Source organism: Anopheles coustani, chromosome 2 (genome assembly GCF_943734705.1).
Source record: "Anopheles coustani chromosome 2, idAnoCousDA_361_x.2, whole genome shotgun sequence".
Taxonomy (NCBI): domain Eukaryota; kingdom Metazoa; phylum Arthropoda; class Insecta; order Diptera; family Culicidae; genus Anopheles; species Anopheles coustani.
Window position 1 is genome coordinate 46,337,634 of NC_071289.1, and position 20,859 is coordinate 46,358,492.

At 40.5% G+C, this 20,859-nt stretch overlaps 1 protein-coding gene across 5 annotated transcripts; it reads right to left on the bottom strand.

Moving 5' to 3' along the window:
- Window positions 1-7,163: 7,163 nt before the first annotated feature.
- LOC131262501 (host cell factor) lies at window positions 7,164-20,513 on the bottom strand. 5 transcript variants are annotated; one of them, XM_058264520.1, is made up of 11 exons: window positions 20,342-20,513; window positions 17,828-18,521; window positions 16,254-16,958; window positions 16,028-16,173; window positions 14,234-14,564; window positions 13,905-14,149; window positions 11,361-13,835; window positions 11,019-11,260; window positions 10,349-10,913; window positions 9,164-9,782; window positions 7,164-9,068 (listed from the first exon to the last, which is right to left on the bottom strand). In XM_058264520.1, the coding sequence occupies exons 2-11, from the start codon at window positions 18,033-18,035 to the stop codon at window positions 8,890-8,892; spliced, it is 5,715 nt and encodes a 1,904-aa protein (XP_058120503.1). In that variant the 5' UTR covers window positions 18,036-18,521; window positions 20,342-20,513; the 3' UTR covers window positions 7,164-8,889. The 5 variants fall into 5 exon arrangements, with proteins under 5 accessions (XP_058120503.1, XP_058120502.1, XP_058120501.1 ...); XM_058264519.1 differs by having other exon boundaries at window positions 11,361-13,838; XM_058264518.1 differs by having other exon boundaries at window positions 9,164-9,779; window positions 11,361-14,149.
- Between the last annotated feature and the right edge of the window lie 346 nt (window positions 20,514-20,859).

Below are 20,859 nucleotides of genomic sequence, written 5' to 3' on the forward strand. Positions count from 1 at the left end.
CCCTGTATAATAATTTGTGGGAACATTTTGAATACGTAAATAAAGAAACTTTTACATCACCATGGTAACTCATTAAACAGCATAATTACAAACATCAGAATACACCTTTTACCACTGTTTAGCGCGATGGCCAAGGTCTTTTGTGACATTGTCCAAAACATTAATACGATCGCCGGAGCTATTAAGATAACGCAAGCGTCGTTTAGCAACTCCATCCAAAGCATTTAGATGATAGCAGACCCTTCTAAGATAATGGGAGCACCCTTAGCGCGTTGGCCGCACCTATTAGACCGTTCGCCGCACCTTTCAGCGGCAGTCATTTTTCCGAGCCTTTCGTGAGCTCGTTTGTTCAAAGAGTTGATTGTAGAGGTGGATGCTTCATTTCGTGGTTTGCATTTTCCGTTACGTATCAATATTTTCGAATATTTTTTGTTTAGCTGGTAAGTTCTTTGAATTTCAAGAGAAATGCTTTCTAATTATTTTAAAGGAAACTATTCATTTTCCAACATTTTTCGAGCAGTAAAATTCCGATATCTTTCTAAATTGATATAGATGACATGTCAACGCAAAATTCTTCGCGTTGATTCATCTGCAAAACCATTAATGTGATAGAACAATCCTCTTCGATCAAAGCTTGTATGATGATGAAATGATTTTGGGCCATTTAGATTTTGCTGCAGACCTCCCTGTTTGCCTACTTTTACAATTCAGGGGTTAGCCTATTTTGTGATACTTTCCGTTTACGCCACTCGGTGGCTCGGAAGTGGAAAGACAGAAACGAAGAGAGTGCATGAACATGAAACACACTGGCGGACTGATACTGATGTGTAGTGGTTGGGGCGAAATAGGAAGAGATGCACCGAGTCAGAGAAAGAGATAGGAAGAGGAACGCGGGTGTTAGCCAAAAAACGGGCGAAATTGAGAGAGAAGGACCGAATAAGAGGAAGACAGAGGGACCGGCGTCGGCGAGCTGATAAAGCGCGAGCTCGATTGCGGGCGACAGTCTTGTGGTAGACCTTGAAGAGGACAGTCTTGTGGTTGACTTTGACGAGTTCAGTGGTGCGAAAATAAAAAAGAAAAGAAAGTAATAAAAAAGTAGTCTTGTGGTTGACTTTGATGAGTTCGGTGGTGCAAAAATAAAAAAAAGAAAAGAAAGTAATAAAAAAAGATAAAAAATAGAAGAAATAATGTCTGGCGATCACGACATGATGGACCAACGCTGGCGGACTGACACCGATCGATTGACGAGACTCATGGATTCGTCAGTTCCTAGGGACCGACGTGGCGTGAACGGAAACTTCACCGTCTGTCCCCAGGGACTGACATGGCGGTTAACGTGTTAAGGAATATTCGCATGATTGTACAAACCGTATACGTATCAAAATAATTTTCCTACGGTTTACTGTGTTCAATTCAAAGTACCTATTGTCTTTTTTCTTGACGAATAGACGACGAATATTCCTTGCAAAACCACCAGAACACCATCTCGTCATCGCGCATACCTTAATATCAGTGGCGTCTCGACCACCTGAGCAACCTGTGCACTGCACAGTCATGAATGTATAAAAAGAATCACAAATTTTTTTGTTTAGTTATGCTATTGTAATTTTCACCCGCAATAGTTGCGTTCAATATCTACTTAACGCTTTACAACGCTGCGCTGGTGAGCCTTCGCTCCGCTTACTGAAAATCTATACTTGACCCAACACTAGCGATGGCCAAGGCGCTTAGTGACGCCGTCCAAAACATTAATACGATCGCCGGAGCTATTAAGACTGCGCGAGCGCCGTTTAGCAACTCCATCCAAAGCATTAAAAAGATGACAGACCCTTCTAACTCGGGGTCCACACTACAGCGCGACGTCCCGTCATGAAACGCGACGTCACCTGACAGGCGGCTCGGGCGTGGACCCCGAGTAAGATAATGGGAGCACCCTTTGCGGGTTGACCGCACCTATTAGACCGTTCGCCGCACCTTTTAGCGGCAGTCATTTTTCCGAGCCTTTTGTGAGCGCTTTTGTTCAAAGAGTAGATTGTAGAGGTGGATGCTTCATTTCGCGATTTGAATTTTCCGTTTTTTTTTCAAATAGAGATTTACTAGAAAATTGATACTCAATTAAAAAGGATAATACTTTGAAAACATTAAATCATAGTTTAAGGTATCCGGCGCGCGCATTCGGTTTCCTTTTGATCATGTGGCCCTTTTTAGGAAATGTATACCAACCCCATGCACTACATCCATAAAGTCAGTACACACCAGGCTAAAGCAGAAACAAAAGCCATCCACTTTGTGAGGTATTTTATAAAAGTAAAAATTAGGGTTTGTTCTCTGCATTGAACGCTGAAAATAGTGTTGTGCTATGTAGTTTAAGTGTAGCTGAATGAACTATGATCTTCATCAATGAATCAAGAAAATGGATTATTTTATCATTCTGAAACATCACCAATAACCTACCGTTAAGAAATTGAGCTTGTTTCGTGACTACGTCCTCCAGCGGGACAACGATACAAACCTCGCTTAGTATGTTCGGTACTAGCATTGAATAATGTCTATATAAGCAAACCAAAACATCGTCCCAAATCACTGGACCTCAATCCCATACCACATTTATAGTGGAGCATGTCCAATTACAGCGACCGACCAATGCCAAGGTACAAAAGAGAACTGAAATCCGCGATGCCAGATACATGATATAGTATACCGTCATTGCACTATGGAGCAAAAAGAGCAAATTGCCGGGATAAATTCGGAATCAAATGTTTTGCAATTTTTTCATTGTAATATCGTGTAATACTATTATATTACACGAAATTATGATGTTTCTGGACAATCCCGCCAGGTGGCACTGCAAAAACCACATATTTTTTTACTTTTCTATGGGTGCATTTTTTTTCAATCTTTTTTTTACATTAACTTAAAGATTTTTTTTAGTTTAATATAAAACAAACTAAATTTACCACAAACTTTCATTCAAAATATTGTTATCTGGAAAATAATTGATATTTAACGCGGACAAAACTTCTGAACTATTCTGAGCTTGTACCATCATATTCTTGGTTTTGAATTGGCTCTGTTACTATTTGAGGAGCTGTAATCTACGAAGAATGTTTTTACTGCGTCTGGGTATGGGATTTGTTTTTTATTTTTCAACGATTTAGACAGATATATTGTTGAAATGTATGGATCGGATGATTGTAATGCTCTCATAAAAATGTCTTTAATATTGTTTATTGTTTATAAACATTAATATTGATATTTAATATTGAATTCTTGTGACATTTTAGGGCATGTTCTCTTCTATCCCTTCTGTATATTTTATTTCTACCTTCTGCTGCTTCCTCTCCTAAGGATCCCAATGGACCTGGGGCATTTACAATTAGTTCATCTACATGCGCAAGAACTTTATGGACAGTATAAGGCATTTTGTATCAATTGTAATGATGTATGTACAACATGTATGTGTCTTTGCAATATAGACTAACAGTTTTTGGATTTAAAGGCTGTGAACAGTTGATGAGGGGGTCCGCGACAGCCCCCCGATAGAAAATCGGCCCATGAGCGCCGGGGCTCACCACCTCGACGGCGTGGGTTCGAATCCCAACCGAGACCGGACCCTCCCCTGTACGAGAGGACTGACTATCCACGTACAACAGGGAAATAAGTCTCGTAAGCCCTTAACGGGCAGGCATGACCAAGAGGTCGTTACGCCAAGAAGAAGAAGAAGAAGAAGAACAGTTGATGACTATTAAAATATTTCGAAACCTTTCTATAAATTCTGTTTCTATTTGCAAAATATCGCTCAATTTTTCTATGTTTGAATAAGGCCCACGACAAACGTTTCCCGTCGTACTATTTCCACCCATTTGCCTTCATCTACTTTAACACCAAATGTTTGTACATCTTTTCCAAAACAATTTTTTTCGATCATTGTGCATGTTTTTTATAATTTTGAGTAACCTTCCATTTTTTAAATTCAATTCTGTACGAAATGTGAAGCAAGCATTCGAAAAACCTCATCCAACAGTGCAGTGGAGATATTCCATTAGATAAATTCTCAGGATTTGGAATAAATCCATTTTCTAAGTGCTCTACACTGTTCATTTCTGTTGGTTTTGCACCATGTTTGCATAGACAGAGTGTCGGTTGAATATGCTAATTTTTTCTATCAATTAAACTCATATAAAATGAATAGTTTACCGTCACATAACTTTTTTCATTTAGCTGAATTGTATAAGGAACTAACCTGGTTATTTGGCTTTTGATTTCGTCTACTGTTTGCATAACTTTTTCTTTTGACTCTCTCGCAAACTCGATCACAATTGGCCTGCAAAACCTAACACTTTTGGACATCAAGTTTATCCAGATGATATCTGAATCGAATTATTAATAGGAATTTTGGGTATAAAAAGATTGGTTTGTGAGCTTTAGAACAAGAAAAAGCGACCTAATGCATTCAAAGCAAACCAAAAATTTCATTCTTTGCCATTGACTTGGCTTGTCTTTCCCCTTTTACGTGATGTTCAACCACTACCCTGCTTCATATTTTTATCGACCAATAAATACTTCATTGAATGAGAATTTCAAATATTTCTTACCACACACGATGCGGCATATGGCATGATGGAGACGCCTAGTAGGTGATAAACTATAAGCTTCACATACGAAGTTCAAAAAAACAGGTAAAGTTCGCGCGTATATGCAAAAAAAACCATCATTTATTGTTGCAAAACATTCTAGACTATAAGTGGGTATGCATCATATTACAATCTTTCACAATCCTTAGCGATGGCGTAAGGTTAAAAACAGAAAATTGAAAAAATTTCCAAAAGTTTTGCGAAACAATGCTTAATATTTTGGGACATTCATTTTCAATTTACTTAAACTGTCAACAATTTTAAAGCATGATAATATACCTTTCCAAAACTGTGCTTGAAATTCGATTCCGCCATTATAGGAGTTACAGACCTTCAAAGTTGATGGATTTTTTTCAGTTTTTCACGCAATATTTTCACAAATCTTTACTTTGACGGTATGTTTCTCAGAGCGCAGCTTTGACGGTATGTTCTTCACCATCAGCGGCCCTGCCAACAATTGCCGAAAGCCTACGCGGGGGTGACGTACAAGTAGGTGAACGCACTTTTGAAGTCGTCCAAAATTTCACCTATCTTGGGTCAAAGGTCAGCACCGACAACAACATTGAAGATGAAATTCGCGCTAGGGTGCTGGCAGCCAACCGGTCATATTACAGTCTGAGAAATCTCTTCCACTCACGATACCTGTCAAGACAGTCGCAGCTGGGACTATACCGAACATACATAGTACCAGTGCTCACATACGCCTCCGAGACATGGACTCTGTCCAAATCTGACGAAACCCTCTTAGCCGTGTTCGAGAGGAAGATGCTCAGGAGGATTTTTGGCCCCGTATGTGAGGAGGGACAATGGAGGAGCCGTTATAACGACGAGCTCTACGAGCTGTACGGCGACCTTACTGTCGTACAGCGAATTAGACTCGCCAGGCTCCGGTGGGCTGGTCATGTCATGAGAATGGCATCGGACGACCCAGCCCGTAAAGTCCTTTTAGGCTGTCCCCAAGGACAGAGGAGGCGTGGTAGGCCTAAATTGAGGTGGAAGGATGGCGTAGACGAAGCCGCCAATAAAGCCGGGATACGGAATTGGACCAGCGTGGCGAGCGACCGTGAGCGGTTTCGGATGGAGCTTCGTCAGGCCAAGACCGCTCAGCGGTTGTAGCGCCACATAAGTAAGTAAGTATGTTTCTCAGAACCTGGAAGAACAGAGGCTCTAGTTTTTGGGTCATTAGGTTCTTAGTTTCATCTTGTAGTTTAAGAAAACATATCTAATTTTTCTGAAATCCAAAAATGAATTTTTGATTTTTATCCCGGCTTCGCTCCATCGTGCATTGTTGGTGGTGCAGGCAGTACTAGATGCCACAAGTGGTCATTAAAAATACTAACTAAATAGATGTTTTTGATTTGGCCAATTTGGGCCTTATGTTATGATGTACAAAAATCTGTACATTCACACTTATTGTTTAAAGTTATAGTGGTTATGGTATATTTAAAAACTCCAAAAACCTAATACATTATTATACAGCCGCTACCGGCCAGCTCTGTTGTACGCTCCTCGAACTTTGTCTTGTAAGCCCGATCGTTGGCTTCTGTGCCAATACGTTCAGCTTTCGCTCCGATTCGCTCGTCTTGTTCGTTGCTGAACAAGGTGACTAAACCAAGCTAAACAACTCGCGAAGGTTTATAGAGCATCAAAGTCAAGGTGTATAGTTTTGGTGTCAAAAAAATAAAAACATAATGGCCGTCGTAATGGCAGTAGAATTGATCGAAGTAATAATTTTCATACGCATCATTAATCACTTGAAAAAATCTTTAACAAATACACAAATTGGTCAATTCTACTGCCATTACGACGATCTTTGATTTTTTATTTGGTTGATACCAAAACTATACACCTTGACTTCGATGCTCTTTAAACCTTCGCCAGTTGTTTAGCTTGGTTTAGCCACCTTGTTCAGCAACGAACAAGACGAGCGAATCGAAGCGAAAGCTGAACGTATTGGCACAGAAGCCAACGATCGGGCTTACAAGACAAAGTTCGAGGAGCGTACGACAGAGCTGGCCGGTAGCGGCTGTAAGTACTTTTTGTATGGAACAGCGTTGTTAAAACTGGTAGGTTTCGACGGAAAATCATGAATACCTCCAATACTTTGAAAACAGCAAAAAAATGACTTTGCGGCGTCGGTACATTTCGTGCAAAGTCTCGACGCGTATGTTGCGTCGATGTGGTACATCGAGAAGTTCTTTTTACATGCTTATTCACTCTTTAGGGATTCAATAGATATGATTTAAACCGGCAAATTTATTGGTAAGATTCTACTTACTCGGTACTTATATCACTCATTGCATTCCTCTGTGTTCTCCCGTGTATCATAATGCTGTACCAAAAGTAGATTATCGGGCCGTTATTATGGAGTTGGAGCCTCTGTGGGTGGCGGGGGGCTGGGGGGGGGGGGAGGGTGGTGGTGGCCGTAGAGGCATATTCCTACTGCAACTACTTTTGTTGAAGATGTGTTTTCATCGCATGCCGTCGCCTGGACCAAGAAAAAAAACTACAAAGGTTGTTCACAAGTACTATTATTGCATATATTTGTAGCAAATCTGAGAAAATCCATGACATTTTTCATTGCTTAGACGCATCTCTAATGACGCACCACAACTTAACATACTGAAGTAATTCTTCTTGCTCTAATAACCAAACTAATGTTTCAGCCCATCTATTGAATTTACAGTCACCACTGACTACTGTCTAGGAAAGGGACATAGTTAAAGTATTATAAAACACATAATTTTTGTCACATGTCACGCAGTATCCCCCAGAGCGAAATTGATTTGGTTACAGTAGATACATGTGTCAAACCATGTTGATGGGCAATGAAAACTGTTACATATAATAAAATAGAAAAATGACTATGTTGTATTAACATTTTTCGTTATATCGTAAGCAAGCAGTCAGCAAATGACAATAAACTCTCCATAAAGATTACTGTTGTTTTCCAATCGATGGGATCTTATTTATTTGAGTTACCATTTTGACAATTTTTTCCCAAACGCAAACCACAAAATCATGTGATGAAGACTGCGTTTAACATAACCAAATGAAGTGATAATGTTCCATTCACACAAATTCAGTCACGGGTTCACTTATTATACGCTCTATTGGAGGTACTAATCATATTCATTTAAAATGTATGTACACTTTTTTGCGTTCGGGATTTTCCTACAACATGCTGATAATCGATCGATCGATCTTTCATACGTTAGCTTATTACATGTGCAACTCATCGATCATTTTATAATTTTCTCTACTGTAATGCTCGATTTTGTGCTGTCTTTCATTAGGAAGTGAAAAATGGGAAATTAATATTTGAATAGCCTCCCGACCGGTTGGTATGCGCAATTCTCTCGCAATGTGTATCTGCAGCACGATTCTGGTTTTCTTTTCTTAGAATTGCGAGTCGCGTTTCCCATGTTTTATTATTTTCTTGACACGAGTTTATATCTAAACACCCTTTATAAATGTCATTATACCATCTGACGATGTTATAAAACTATACATATGAATGGAAGAAGGGGAAACAATTTGGGACGTTCCTATACGTGTAATTTCCTTTCCCATCATGTACCTGAACCCTATACCCTTCTTATCGTCAATACATATGCATCGCTATCAATCTACCAGACTCTGTGAAATCTGATAGAATGGTGTGGTTTCGGTTCGGTTTTCGGATTAAAGCTGCGATATATGTTCGTTGGATGTAATCTTCAGGCCAGGGACTCTTTGTACCTAAACAGACACTAAAGCACATTATTATTACAGAACAGATTTTTTTGTATGTCCACGGATCCATCTTTAAGTGTAGGTGTGGATATTTTCGTTCTACTATCGGACTGAAACAATGCGGAAGGGAAATCTATCGTGAAGCGCGGGTTGTGAAGAATCGGTACTCGGAATATATACGTAATATGCGTTAGATATATTGCTTAAAATACATTCTATACAAAATTGCGTTAAACGTTACGAAACGTTTTATCGATTGATGTGTGATAAACGATCCCGATCGTTGGGTAACCATGCTTTACCAACAGTGTATATTTATTTCTTTTGAGGACTCCGTCTGTTTGCATGTAGTTATACGAATTGCTTCGTTACTTTTTGATATAAAAGCTGATAATTCCCTTCGTCAGCTGCATTATATATAACCCACTAGTTCTCTGCAGCACTGTATTCGATCTTGTGCTCTTTAAAATCAATCTCATAGAGATAAATAACATGCCCCAGTGTCACAGATGCTGACTACCTACTGGTTGTGTTGTGGAGACACCATTATCGTTGGATTGGAGGCCGTGTTTATCTTGATTCTTTTGTTATTCGGTCCAGCTGCCATTGACTTTTCAGTCAAACGTTTCCCGCCAACTCCGGGCTGCGATTGGCCTCCAGCACTTCCACCAGCTTGCCCAGTCTTTGAAGATTGTGGATCTTTTGCGAGAATGGAAATCAGATGAAATAGTATGTGAAAATGTGAAAAGAGAAATTCTAGGCTTGGCTAATTGATTTGCCGTAACACTACTCACCTTGTAGCCACCTGACCTGCGTTGCTGGTCCGTAACCTTTGTCATTGCGGGCAGCAATACGGAATATGATGGCCGGTTTGGAGGTGAAGTCAACATGTGCCGTTTGCAACGACTGGTTCGCCACTGTGCATTGATTGTTTGACCCACAGTATACACGAACAAATGCCAACTGTGCGGCCGATGGGGAGGACGATTTATCTTTAGTCGCATTTTGCGACTTGACCGCCAAATAGACTGAATATTCAAGAATGTCGCCGGTAGTTGACGGTGGTGGCTCCCAGGACAAGTGCGCACCCTCGGGTGACTTAGAAATCTTAATTGCTGATGGTGCACCTGGGAAACCTGGCAGGCAAGTCTTGAAAGGAGTCACGTCGCTCCACTCGCCACGACCGCAGCTATTAATAGCCGCTACTCGGAACCGGTACGCACAGCCAGGCTCCAGATTTATCCGCTTCAATTCGGACAGATTCGGTATGTTGTCTGCTGTAAGCATTTCACCGTCGACCGAACTGTCCCATTCATTTACATCAATGTAATTTGATACGGTATGATTGACTGCCTTGAATATACCAACAGTGTGCCAGATTTCTGATTCATCTTTTGGTTTCATGGGCTTCTGCTGCAATAGTAGAAAAAACATCGAGATTTCACAACAATTCAAGAATTAATATCACCTGTTATATGTTAAAAATTACAACTACTAACCAGTAGTTGACATTTCTATAAGTACGTATCCTTTGTTCTAATTTGACCTTGTAGTGCATTGAATTGTAATGTTTTCGTTTTTGAATAATTCTACGATTTGATGTACCAAGCAGTAAGAGTGTCGATTCACAATCGCCTGTTTGTGACAAAATTGTTTTTTTTCTTTATAAATCGGTAACGAACGAACGATCGAAACGGAAACGACGAATCGAACGAAACAAGTAAATGCTCAATTATGCAATGGTATGCGTGGATCTAACGTTGAGTGAAAAATAGACGAAGATCTTCGTCTCCCGTCAACAAAATGTTAAGTGCATCCAGTTTCCCTAAAAATACTGTACCAAACGCTAATCAAGCTTCTGATTTTAAACACTAAAAACATAAAATTATTACAATACTAGTTGAATTTGTTATACACAATATGACTGTGCTTACAAAAACTCTAGTATATAAATATAAGACAAAAAATAAGATACATACTTCAACTTTTTCATCCTTGAGTTTTCCAACTGTTACACCCCGTGCATTGACCTTGGCTGCATTTGTAGCAATTAACTGTTTGTTTGCTGGCATTGCATTATTCCCATTATTTACTGCCGGAGGGTTGCCCGCCGTTTGGAGTATTGGTGAAGAAAGCTGAAACGGTTTCGATTCAGTCTCTAGATACTTTATCGACGTTGGGTGTTGCTGCTGTGCCACGTTGGATGTAGGCGAAGAAAGTAAATCGCCCATTAAGCCACCAGTCGATAACGAGCTATTCATCAAGTCGACTGGCAGAGCAGAGGTAGCCGAAGCAGCTGCCTCGGCCAATGCATCCAAGTGGCCAGTAGTAAACGTCTTATTATCCTCGATCTTAACGACAGGCGGAATCACACTGTGCGTAGTTACATCTCCGGCAGGTTGCAACCTTGTCACGAAGGTGGTTCCATCACTTAGGGTCATCATGTTACCGCTTACAGCCGATGTGACATCTCCACATTCTGTTTTGAATGTTATTGATTGATTTTCGGCGTCCGTTGGGAGCATCTCAGTGGCAACCCCCGAGCTTAATTGCGGATTATAATATGCAAAGAAAGAAGACAAAACAATTAACATAAAAGAGTTAAGACAACAGTAGCTCATCCCCGATGGATTTGATGTTTACACTCACATAATATTCTCGTTGGCGCTTCCGCTGGCCAAAAGTTCGGCATTTTGAATTGAAAGGATGTCAGCGCTTTTAATAGTAGTAAGAATATTTGCGGCTTCCGTTTCCGTTGCTGTTGGATTGCGAAGAGAAGCTTGTGGTACTCTGTCGCTGATGATAGACCCGTCGCCTTCCCCTGTACTATCATTTAGAATCTGTTCTTGCTGTGTCTTGGTGCCTTCTTCATTATGATCCGCAAAAGGCATCTAAAATAAGGTCCCCAATATCGGGCATAATGAGGGTTAAAGCCAATTGACCTGAGATGGTGCTCGATTTTATATTCGAAGTAAAAGGATTATTACTTACTTCGTATTGTTGTTGACTTGATGTTTCGTTTAATGTATTATCATCTAACAGAGCACCGAGATTTTGGTGAGGCTCATCTTCTACGCCTTCCAATGGTATCGAAGTATTCGTATCCGTCTGATCCGTGCTGTGTCTTTCGTTCACTTCTGCAATAGTGGGTTCCTCCTCGGATCCCACATTGTGTCCTTCTACATTTAAACCCTCTGACACAGCCCCGGCTGGCATATCTTCATTAACCGTTGAAACAAACATGGAGTTGTCCTCTATCGCAGTGTCGTTGTTGCTCGTCGCTCCCAAATGCTCTTCATTCGGGTTATTCAAAGTGGATTCTTCCTCCTGCTCAACCATCGACCCTTCACCATCTTCGTCCCTTTCGATTGTGTCGGTTGGAAAATCAACTTGTCCCCCTTCTGTAGAGTCTGTTACCGGCAGCTGATTGCCTTCGGCCTCATTCAGGTGCTGATTATTATCCGGTATGGTATTATCTATCATCGAGGCGTTATCTTCTGCACCATTACCATTGTTAACGGCACCAGTAATATTCACTGCGCCACCATATAAGCCTAATTTAGTGTACCGTACTTTTGTCATTGGGGTACAAGAATAATTCTTCGAAAACGTGTCCTTTTCTTCGTCATCACGAGTTGGAAGGATGTCGTCGCAACCATCCAACTGCTCAAATACAGGCATCTCCTGTAGATTCATAATGCTCTCCAGTAGCAACTCTTCTGGTGGTAGAATTTTCTGTTCTAACTCTTCTAGAGTTACGGCGTTATCAGCCTCTGTATCCTCCAGGACATATTCAGTACAATTTCCATCATCAAAGTCGAAACAGCCATCCATTTGTTCCATTCCTTCGCTATCCATTTCCATCATGCCGGTTTCTGCTGCTAACGCTGCAAACGCTGCGTCAGTGGACACTTGCTGTTCCTGTGGCAACTGTTGCACCGGTTGCTGTTGCTGTTGCTGTTGTTGTTGCTGTTGCTGTTGAGCAGCCTGTAGCTGCTGCTGTTGTAGCTGTATTTGTTGATACTGCTGCTGAGTGACGATTCTAGTGGTTGTTTTTGAAGGCAGCATAAGGATTTTCTGGCCAGTCTGTCCGGTCACGGAAGCACCAGCACCAGTGGCGCCTGCAGCAGAATTAACGATAGTGACTGTCTTCTGACCACCTGCAGGAGTCAGCTGGACTGTGAGGGCTTTACCGCTAACAAGCTTCTGTGGCATGTTAATGATTTGTGTTCCCGTCAGTTTTTGCCCAGCAGCTTGTAGACCTGCAACTGGCATAGTGAAGGTGATCGGTTTGCCACCCTGCACGGCCCGCAGCTTTATAGCTTGTCCACCGATAGTCGTGGTGGCACTTCCACTCGACGTAACAGCAATCGCGTTACTCCCAAGAGCTGACACAGTTCCCGCACTTGACACCGATGTCCCCTGAAGGACCGTCGTGCCACTTATACTGGCAGCTCGTGAGGTACTGATCGTGTTGATAACCTGCGATGTCGAGAGGGTAACAAAATTGCTGGCCGACGACGTAACTGTTCCACTCACAGTACGAATTCCTTGTGGAGTCGTAACGACAATTACCTGCTGGTTACCGCGTATTGGTTGGCCTGCCTTGTTCGTGAGTACCAACGTTGGCTTTCCAGTGGCGTTAGTACCCACTTTTCCCACCTGCACAATATTTGAATTTTTCATCAGTATCTGCTTGCCTCCTATGGTACCGGTACCAGTTGACATCAACTTCACTACGTTGCCGCCGAGAACGGTGGTCTTCTGACCACCACCCGGACCTGCGACAGATGCCTGTTGCAACACTGTGCCTCCCGATCCGGCGATAAGATTTGACGTAATAAGCTGCTGCGGAGACTGGTGTAGTGCTCCCGCGATTGTTCCGGTGGCTTTCTGGACCACACTCATCTTCGGTACAGTTTGCATCGCCATGCCTTGGCTTGTTTTTACCAGTGTCAGAATCTGACCCTGGTTTGTAGCAGCACTATTGATAGCGGTGGTAGCTGTAACACCAGCCACTACCGGACCGCTTACTATGGTACCTGGTTTCTGTAAAATAATTTGTTTGCCACCGATGGTGGCCGTTGTGGATGTGTTACCAGAAGCGGCACTCACGATACGCTGCTGAACAGACTGTAGATGGCTACCGGAAACTACGTTGGTACCAGCGGCTCGAAGGACTGCCGTCTGGCCCTGCTGGATGGTAGCAGAACCGGCTGTCCCGATACGTAACTGCTGCCCAGTAGATGAGAGTACCCGTATCGGTGTTCCGGCACCTATGGTAAGCTGTTGTGCGTTTGTAATAGACGTGCCACCGGCCGAAACGACCCGAATTGTCTGTGGTGTATGTTGTAGTTGCGTAAGTTGGTTCTGACCTGTGGTTACATTCGTTGCATGAGCTACGGCCGCCTGAATAGTTTGCGAAGATATCGGTTGTTGTTGCGTCGCAATAATTTGTGTGGGTTGCTGCTGCAGAATAGGCGAACAAGTAGTAAGAACCCTTTGTGGCGTTTGAATTTGCTTTGCTGGCTGTACCTTGGTGACAATTCTTTGAACCGGTTGGTTCAAACTATGTATTGACGACGAAACGACACCTACATTGTTGTTTGTAGGAGGCGATTGCAGTCCGATGGTGGTCGGGTTGTGAACAGAACTGAGTATCGCTGTTTGCGTGGTCATACTGTTACTTTGAAGTATGGGTGATTGAATGCTTGTTGCTGATACGCCTAATGCTGTTGGTGTTCCAGGTCCAGCAGCTCGAACAGGTAGTTGTTTTATAACTAAAAAAATAATAGATCGTGAGATAAACAGAAAACATGTCTGAGCTATACCAATACCAATCCTAATGGACTAGATTCACTTACTTGGTTGCTGAATCAAAGGTTCTCCTGCTGTTGCCGCAACGCCAATATTCATTTGTGCCGGTGACATCGATCCGGCACTAGAAGCGGCACCGGAGCCAATGATTGCTGATGGTGCAGCCGACCCAACCGGTAACGGTGGAATTTGAGCAACAGGTGTGGGTGGTGGTGGAGGCGCTTGGGGAATTTTTTGAACTTCGAGAATATAATATGCCGCCGATGGAACTGCTGGCCAGCACACCTCGAGCGAGTGAGTAGCAGCCCGTACCAGCTGCACGCGTGATGCTGCAGATGGGCGCTCAACTTCAAGGTACCAAAGATCTTTGCAACAAACCTGTGTCAAGTGAAACAATAAATAGTACCAGGACATTAAACAAACAAATCAAAAGCCCTTTCATTTTACGAGGCGTCATTTGGTGTGAACATCAAAACATACTACATGCCGTGACTAGAGATGTGCTAAATTGCTTGAATACTTTGGTAACTAAAATTAAACATCTTGCAACATTATGCAGAATATTCTAGCTCAAAAGTATCACGCTACCCTTTTCTCAATCAGCATTTAAGCTCAAACCTCTCGCGTGAGGAATTTTTATTTTCTTTAATCAATAAAGAACATTCTAGAGGAAAAATTACGAAACAATGTCGAATCTCCAGTCTGGCACTTCCTGATTTTACGAACAGCTGACCACCGATCTATAGTATATACAGTCTTCCGTTCATAGTTACTCTCTAAGAATAGAAGCCTAGTAATTCTAGGAGATGTTGTGCCACTTAAAAACATAAATTTGTTCAAATTGGATGCTTAGCAAAACCGTTTCAAGCTGGTCTTGCTAGTCTGCAGATATCTGATATGTAAGCTCGAGAGAAATGCTTGCTTTTGTCCGCAACGCACATTGCAGTTGCAGTGTAAAGCATTTATTAGCATTAATAACTCTCCCATTGATAATATTCATACATATATGTATATTTAATTGAATTTAAACTAGAAAACTTAATTAAATAGGCAAATTCACGATAAAATGCAAAAAAAGAATTTTATGAAAAACTTTCAACAGAACGTTTATTGAGCGTTGATAGTGTATAGATATTACGTTTATGAAAAGAACACATTTACTACTCATTTCATCTGAATATTTTCATACAAAAATGTGTAGACAACTTGAATTGTAGTAAACATTTATAATCTAAGTAGAGTGGAAAAGCTATAATCTAATTTTGAAGATTTGTAAACTACTTCTCCGAAGCATCTAACTGACTAACAGAGAACTTCTCCAATTTTTTAGATTCATCACGAACAACACTCGCCACTCCACGTAATCAAAATGTGGTGGTGAATTTTGGTACAGCCGGCCTCGGCCCATACATACACCGTTTTCGAGCCCAGGTAAGCATCGTTCAACTGCTTCTGTAGTACTCTTCAACCGTAAGTAAACGTTTGACGTCCAAGTAAAATACTGTTAACTTTGTTCACTTGTTTCGCGGATGGGGAAAAAAGGGAGCACAAAAATAGACGCCAACACACGACTAGACTAGAGCAAAAACCGTGATTTTTCAGCGATTTAAATATCGTGAATCTTGAAAAAGTTAAGCTGTTAAGCTGTTAGACAACAAAGACACCGCAACAGCACGCGCAATTTTACGTCAAATGCTGTGAACATAAATTTCATTGATTGTACGAAATCAACAAAAACACCAAACGCGGTAGCCAGCGTTTAATAAAATTTACATATGTAATATTATATTGATGCATACAAATGGCTATGTCGTATTAGGAATAACAGAGCTCACCCTGACCTGGTTGTTCCAGGCCTTTCTGTAGCCGTCACGACCAGACCATATATAAAGTCTAGTATGTATTCCGACGGCACAGTGGCCTGCACGGGCACGTGGCATGTTGTCTTCTTCAGTATCTAGATCAAGCTCCTCCCAGGTCATAGATTCTGAAACGATAAAGTTAAAAAAAAGGATAAGATGGATCTTGCAATATCCATTTACTTTTAAGGAGTCAATTGATTATTACCGAGATTCAAACATGCCAAAGTATTTGTACACTTCCATTCTTTTTCATGTTTCTCTATCTTCACTTCATCCATCACTAGCGGAACCCAACCACCAAACACATACATTCGATTTCCTATAAGCGTGGAGCTGTGCAATGATCTAGGCAGTGGTAGTGGACCATTTGTTCGGGGACGCGTCCAGGACATTGTATCCGTGTCCAGTAGCCAAAGATCGCCAAGTCGACAGCCAGACATACCACCGTAGATCACAAGCCAATACTTTTTCATCTTTTTATCGTACCATGAAACTGCGGTGTGTGACTCGCGAGGTGGTGGACTTTCTCCGAACGTAGTAGGAATTTCCCACTGTAGTTGGTTATTTTTGATCTCCAATATATAGAGATCATTAAGATATTTGGGGATGTTGTTTTTCGGGTCATCACTTTCATTGGCAAGACCTCCGAATAGGTAAATTTTATCCCCCACAAGCGTGAAACTATGACCTAAGCGACGGCACGGCGGTGGTCCGGACTCTGGAGGTTTCGGACGCAATTTTTTCCATTCCCATTTGGTGGCCTGTAGCTCGTAAAGTTCGTTGGAGTACTTGCCGTACTCTACCATCCCACCAAAAACGAGAATCCTAGTACCATCTACGACAAATCCGTAAGCAGCACATCCTGGTGGAACATCTCCTTTTGTAGCAGGGACATACCATTGGTTGGTAGCTGAAATAGATAAGAATAGTGACGGAATAAACAATTAAATTAAGGATTATTGCCACAAAAATGGGAGATTATATTTTCAGTGTTTCGCTACGCTCTCAAACCAAAATGTTTATTCATGGCACTCTAGGAAAGGTAAAAAATATGCTTTTCACATCTTTCCGAATGCTAATAAAAGGCTTTGTTGTCATCATCATAAAAATAAGTTGCTGATTACGTCCGTTGCTCAAATGTTTTTGATAAAAGTTACCTTAAAAGAACACACAAAATTTTTAATGACCTATGCAGTTATCAGCACTGATTCATAACTTAGATAAATAACCAATAATTCAATTCAGGAAGCATCCTGCATGAATCTCTTAACTGTTTTCCAAGTTAGTTAGTTTATTCTATTAATTTCGAGCTTAACAGTTTAGACTGATGTTCAAATTTGAGGATTTCAAACAAAAGTTCCTGTCGAAAGTTTTCAGGCTACTCGTATTATAAACCGTTACTGAAGGGATTACAATGATATCTGCTGTACCGCAGATCTCGCATCTTCTTTTTCATCCACACTTCAATGTTCTGCATAAAAGTAAACTGCAACAGAAGCAGATGAAAGAAAGACAAATATATATTTCTTCCAATATGGCCGCCTTCCATTCTTCCAATATGGTCGCCATCATCTAGTCAATATGACGCGATTGCGCTGTTGTCGGATTTTATCGGCTGTAAAAACATTCTCGCTAAACTTGTTTACAGTCCATTAGAAACATGGCATAAAGCAATATTTGTCACGAGTAAGAAGTATATTGAGGATACGGAAGTACTCTCAACAGTATCGAATGAATATAAAAATCAACCCATGACAATCTTTCGTTCTTTTTTCTTACCTGTATTATATACGTGCAATTCATCGACAATTCCTTCGTTACCGCCACCAAAAACGACCATCAACTCTTTGATATTCACAGATCGGTGCCCGTGGCGAGGCCTTGGTTGTGGGCCGCTGGGATTAGTTACCCTCTTCCAGCGAAGTATTGCATTGTGTGGTACCGGCGACGCCAACTCAGTAGTAGATGTATCCGAATTGGCCGTCATGTTTGGTGTTCCTTGGATTTTTTATGATGTGCACAGTTGAATATGGCTCTTATAATATTTCTACATAAACTGCCCTGGCTGTTGCTAGCTATCAACAGAACAGTGCATTTTCATGCATACGAACTGATTTACAAGATGCGCTTGCTACCACGATTTACACGATGTTTCTTCGTTTTGTTCTGTGCACACAGTTTTCACACGCAGTTCACCACTCATTAGACAGTTGATATTTTTAGCAATATGGAGTTCATATGTAAATTCACTCAATGTTCTTCCCGAACTTGTACTCGTTGAAAAAAAATCGACACCGTTGACTTTTCGCGCATTTGAACACAACAACACTTTCTCAGTCGAAGAAGGATCTCGGCTGCCGTAGATATCCGATCACGGCTCACCTCTGTCAATTCCGTGCTTGTTCATGTAGTCGCTACATGAAGTTTCGGATACTTTTGTCTCTTTCGAGTGTTGCGTCCATCGTTCGAAAATCTGAAAGTGTGCATAACAAAAGAGATAGATATAATAACATCTACCAAATGGACCGTTGAACGGATCGTAATGTTGAATTTACAGTTTAATTAATACCTTCAACTTTGAAAAGTATATTCGTAATAAAAAAAGAAGTTGTGCTAAGATACTTTAGTCCATCATAGGCAAATAAGGAAATAGTGCTAATTTTGGCCCACTTAGTGATAAACGATAAACTTGGTATGGTAATTTAGGGTAGCTATCTAAACACGCACTGAAATTCATAGTTTTAAGTTAATTTAATGCTGGACTGAAAATCATCAATTCCCGAACATACTTTTTGTCACTATTTTGTTTCTATTTTGCCCCCCATGTTTATGTTCTGTGTTTTATGGTTTAAATAATCTTTCAAATAATTTAGAAACTGCTATTTACTTTTATGTTAAAGTGAGATCAATTAGTGAGATTACATGTTTAATTTGATTTTTTTAAATCCACTTTTTTGCAGGATGCCCGCATTTTCGTCTAGAAAATTTCTGACAACCTGTCAGTATCAAAATGCATAGAAGTTTCAGTCGAAACCAGGTTTCTTTGCATCTATTTTGGTCCATTTTTATATCGAAATTAACATTACTTCTCGACATCCAACCATTCAAATAACTTTTTATAATTCCTAAAAGCTCTCAAAGCTTAATAAAAACAATTACTACCGATTGTTTTACGCAATAGGTGCTTCTATTTCAAAGTGAGTGAACTATCTGCTTATAACATTATGATTCGTTGAAAAGGAAAGAGTTTCGTAGATTTTAACGATTTTCTCGAAAAATCTTAATACAATCGCTCCCTAATTTGGGTGACAGCAGTTCTAGTTCTAAAAAGTTTTTGACCCATAAATAAATAAAAATGCAACATAAAAATTATTGTAATATTTCATATAAATATTTTGGGAAGCTAAGTTTTTGCTTGGCCTTCGAAAACAATAGGTTTAACAAATATTATGAACAAATTGTAATTTGAAAAATTGTACTAAAAATTGTGCTAAAATGCTTGGTACGCAACGTGTTAAATTTGAAATTTCTCAAGTTTACCGCCATCACAACTTTCATGTTAAACCTACAAAAATTGTATACAATTTCACTATTTTCCAGATACAGATACCAACCATAAAAATACCAAACGATACTATACTGAAGTTAACAAATAACAATCATTTACATTTTTTTGCAACTGCACATAATTTCTTTTTCATTACTTAAAAATGATGTGCATAAAGTAACTAGAAGAATTTCCCAATAAGAAACTGAGAAGGTAAGAGTTGGAAAGGGACCAAACGATTAATACTTCAAAATGCTCACGCGCGATATTGCTTTTTCGGTTACATCCGCTCTTTTCTCCGCAAGCACCTACGCGTCATATTGTCTATCTCATACTATTCTTTATGCGCGCCAAAGAGCTCTTATTTCCATGTCAGACAAAACAAGGAGTATATTTCCACTCTTTTCTTACAAGCAGTTACGACTTATTGTATCTATCTCATTCTATACTTCATTGTACCCTACTTTTCTTTCAATGCTGCTGCATAAGTTTAGTATCTCGACAAATTAAGCGGTCCCGAGTAGTTAACTGGCACAGCAAAATTGGAAAAAAATTAATTTTCAACTCATCGTCAAGCATTTGCCATTTTACTTGGCCCAATATTATGTATATAACATTCATTTGCAAAGATGAACAATGTTTTCCTCCTTGTTTGGTTAGTTATCGACATTCCATCTCATTCTGACTACCATATTAACATATATATACCAGCAGAACATATAGAACGTAGGAAAAATTGTACAAACCATAAGCTTCGGTACGGCTTAACTTTCTGGAACGATAACTTTCCCAACACACGTAACACTGTTTCCGTTTTTTAACACTTTATAACAGTAGCACAGTACCGGAGAAGTTAATTTTTATGCATAAAAAATAAACAATGGCGTCCTCGAAGCCTTCGTAGCTGTGCGCTCCCCGCTATGGCGATGATGGATTGAAACAGTTGGATGTGCAGAATCAAAATGGACGCTTGCTGTCACTCACGAAAAATACACCGTGGTCGGTGCGACACAGTCCAATATGGCAACTCACCAATAGTGATGGGGAAACTGAATCCATACAGGGATTCGAATCTTTCGATTCAATTCCATTCTGAGATCCGGATCTTCGAAACCGAGTCCCAATCCGTCATATCATGCGTGCATACCAAACTTACCGATTTTTCATATTATTTGTTACTTTAACAATTAAACAATCAATGGTTGAATTGCTCCAAAGGCTAAATCGATTCTGTGAATGGTCCCCAGGACCATCAGGATCGTTA